Source organism: Tympanuchus pallidicinctus, unplaced genomic scaffold (assembly GCF_026119805.1).
Source record: "Tympanuchus pallidicinctus isolate F22 unplaced genomic scaffold, pur_lepc_1.0 scaffold6, whole genome shotgun sequence".
Classification (NCBI taxonomy): domain Eukaryota; kingdom Metazoa; phylum Chordata; class Aves; order Galliformes; family Phasianidae; genus Tympanuchus; species Tympanuchus pallidicinctus.
In genome coordinates this window covers 358,812-362,564 of record NW_026294780.1, presented here as the reverse complement: position 1 = coordinate 362,564, position 3,753 = coordinate 358,812, and the positions used below count along the sequence as shown (strand labels likewise).

Genomic DNA, 3,753 nt, shown 5'->3' with positions numbered 1-3,753 from the left:
CAATTCCTGTGACCTTCAGTCCTGCACCTTTCCTGGCTCATCAGAATACCTCCAGTTCATACCACATCTCCCAGCAATAGTTTCTGTCCATCTCACTTTTGGAGGCACTCACAGACAAGGGAAATAAGGCAGACGTTACTCCCTGCACCACCAAAAGTGAAGGAGCTCAGCTTTTGGCTGAACTACAGTGAATCTTCTTCCCTGGACATACCTTAAGACCTGACCGAACACTTCCCCATACAATCTACTGTGGGAAATCTGCTATAGCAGGGGGTGGGACTAGATAGATCTCCATAGGTCACTTCCAATCCCTACAGTTCTGTGATTCTGCAAACCGGAAAACCCAGTCTGCTCTTGCAAAGCCCTATTGGGATGACCATGGGGACAAGATATTACTCCATGACAGAACATCTGGCGGTGCTGTGAAAAACGGCCGGCCAAGGCAGAGAGGCAGGCCTCGAGGGCAGCAGCATCCCCAAGGAATGTACTGAAATGTATTTACAGCTCTGCTTGCATGCATTAATCCTGTTCGCTTCCAATTCAGCACCAACCACGCCGTACCCGATGTGCTGCAGAAGGGCACACGCAGCCCTATGCACATGTCCCACAGCAGCAGCACTGCATGCACGCCTCTCCCCCCCCCCTCCTCCGCGTTGCTGCCAGACAAAGGCGCGGAGCTTCCCTTCTCGTCGTCATCCCTGCACACTCTACGTACGAATATCTCCGTTTATTGCCCGGCGCCGTAAACACAAAACGCAGAGCCTCCTGTTCACCCCACCCATCACCAATCGCCCCACGATGCTGCTCTTAAGGCTGTTGGGGACCCGCTGCCGGCATGCCGATGAGGAAAGCGGATGCTGCTGCGCGGGGAGGGACTGGACCCACGTTCACGGCGCGGTGCCCTGGCAGCAGCCCGGGAGCGGCCACGCAGCGGCCGGGTCCATTGTCTGCGGGGCTGGCGTGGAGAGGCACGGCTCTCCTTTGCGGCAGGGCTGCAAGGGCAGCGATGGGCTTTATTCTTTCCCTTGTGGCGCGGTTGCAAAGGAGGTCGGGGAGAGAGGGGGAAGTACCCGCAGCTCTTAAAGCCCGGAGGGTTTCTTGTTTTCCTTCGAAATGAGGAAATCCGCGTAACGCAACCGGCCGGCTGACATTGCTCAACGGGAAGGAAAGGGGCAAAAGCACCGCAAAACCTACAGCACGGCCGCTGCCCGCTTTGCCCCTGCCCCATACCCTGTCCCTGCCCGGGAGCCTCACGTCCCCGCCCCAGACGCGTCCCGCTCCGAGTCTCTGTGGCGGTGGGGGGAGGAGGCCGGGATCCGCGACAGCCCCCCAGGGCGCCTCCATCGGGCCAGGGCGGTTTTGGGGTGTGCGTGTGCGTATGTGTGTGTGTGCCTGTAGCTGTGTGAGCGGGGAGAGGGAGGGTTGGGCGGAGAAGGGGGGGGAAGGAGGAAGCGGGTGAGTGGGGAAGGAGTTAAAAAAAAAAAAAAAAAGAGAGACACAGAAAAGGGCGGAAAGCGGCAAAAAAAAAAAAAAAAAAAAAGAAGTGTGACATCACCGTGCGATTTGCATAGGCGCGGGGATAAAACCGCCCCGCCAGCGAGCCCTCTGTACATTGGTGTGCGGAGCGGCGGCAGCAGCGAGCGGCAGGGCTGAGCATCACCGCGCGGCGACACCGGTGGGTCCGCCGGCCCCAGCGCGGGTCCGCCCGGTGCCCCCCGAGGCAGGGGGGATGAGGGCAGGGCCAGGGTGGGGGCATGTTGGCCCAGGGGGGGCGGGCGGGCGGGTTATTGTCTTGGGGGGGGTGAGGGGGGGCTATTGTCTGAGAGCTGTGGGGCGGCGGCCGGCCGGGAGCGGGAGCTGGAGGGCGGCTTTGTTGCCGGCCGGGTGCTTCGGTTTGAAATATTTTTCTTTTTTTTTTAATTTTGTTTCTTTTTTTTTTTTTTTTTTCATCGGGGTGAAAATGCGGGCGCTGCCCCTCTATTGTGAGTGCACATATTGAGGGCTGCCACCGGGTTGTGGGCTCAGATGCTGGATGAAATTCCGGCTTTTTCCCTTAAAAAATAAATAATTACATGTGTATATATGTATATACATGTATGTATATATATTTAATTACCCGCCGTGATTTCGGCGTGCGTGGAGTTTTCGGCTCCCGAGGCGGAGCCCCGCTGCAGTCGGAGCCACCGTGCGGCGTCGCTGCCGCCTTGATGCGGCGGGCGCGGCCGCTCTGCTGCCGGGGGGTGTGGGAGTGTGCGGGGGGGGGGGGGGCCGGGAGCTGTGCCTGGGATAACGGGCTGTTCCCTCCCGTTGTGCGCTCAGAGCCACCTGCCAACATGTCCGACAAGCCCGACATGGCCGAGATCGAAAAATTTGACAAGTCCAAACTGAAGAAGACAGAGACGCAAGAGAAAAACCCGCTGCCTTCAAAAGAAAGTGAGTGTAGGGGACGGGAGGGGGTGGGGGGGGAGGGAGGGCGATGGGCGGGAGGGGACGAGGCGGGAGGAGACAAAGAGGGGCGGCGGGGCCAGGGGGTGGCGGGGCTGCAGCTCGCAGCCGGCACAACGCTCGGTGCCTCCTTTGTGGCACATCCGTGCTTACAATTCGTACACGTAGTGCTTTGGATGCGCGTTTGAGGCTTTTTGATCCTTATTTCTCCTTTTTTTAAAAAACAAATTTTTTCTTTTTTTTTTTTTTCCCTTTGTAGCGATTGAACAGGAGAAGCAAGCGGGTGAATCGTAATGAAATCTGCCCTTCCAAATTATGCACTGTACATTCCACAAGCATTGCCTTCTTATTTTACTTCTTTTAGCTGTTTAACTTTGTAAAATGCAAAGAGGTTGGATAAAGTTTAAAAATGACTGTACTGCCCCTTTCACATCAAAAGAATAGAGAGAACTACTGACAATGAATGAAGGCGCTGCCTTTCCCTCTGCCTGTCTGGCTTTGGTCCTGGTGGCATGAAAGAGCTTGCATGTTGATGGAAGAAGAACTTGGGTGGGACTACAGTAACTAGAGTAACACACGAATAAATGCAAAGCTGTACCAAGGTCCTGCGAGCTGTAAAATGCAGTTAATCGAGTGCCATTTTTTTTTTTTTTTTTTTTTTTTTTTTTTTTGGTTCAAATGATTTTAATTATTGGAATGCACAATTTTTTTAATATGCAAATAAAATGTTTTAAAACCTGGATGGTATTTCTGTCCTCTGTCTGGAGAAGCGTATCAAAGGAATGTGAAGCGTAAGAGCCGGTGCTGAGGATGCTAGGAAGCCTCTGGAGATGATCCAAACCTCCATCGCCATACTCAGGTTTTGAGACGTGCTCTCAGCAATAGATGTGTTTGCGTCCCTTGAAGCTCGCTCTTAGAGCATCACATTTAAACACTGCATGTCTTAAAATTGGTTATCATGTGAGTACATCACTTTAAATACGACTTTAATATTTATGTAGAGATTTGTTGAAAAGCAAAAAATTTGGTTAATTTCTTTTTTTTTTTTTTTTTTTTTTTCCTTGCCCCACCCATAGCGTAGCACTGTTGCTAAGAACCTTTCTGTATTGCTGCACAGAATCAATCTCAGTTGTATGAATTGATAGCAGGTTTAATAAATAGGACTCATTCTGCTTAACAGTATGTAATAAATTTTCGTTCCAAGACTGTTAGCTATTTAATATTCTAAAGCTGTTGTAGTGGGTGGTGTCCTATGCCAACTAAAATCATTTTACTAAAATGTTGATGGTGCTTTAAACTCTTCTATGT

At 52.2% G+C, this 3,753-nt stretch overlaps 1 protein-coding gene across 1 annotated transcript; it reads left to right on the top strand.

The window, feature by feature from the left end:
• The first annotated feature begins 1,554 nt into the window (after positions 1-1,554).
• Positions 1,555-3,185, top strand: TMSB4X (thymosin beta 4 X-linked). The gene is made up of 3 exons (XM_052664684.1): positions 1,555-1,675; positions 2,320-2,433; positions 2,705-3,185. Exons 2-3 carry the CDS (start codon positions 2,334-2,336, stop codon positions 2,737-2,739), a joined length of 135 nt encoding a protein of 44 aa, XP_052520644.1. The 5' UTR covers positions 1,555-1,675; positions 2,320-2,333; the 3' UTR covers positions 2,740-3,185.
• Positions 3,186-3,753: the final 568 nt, after the last annotated feature.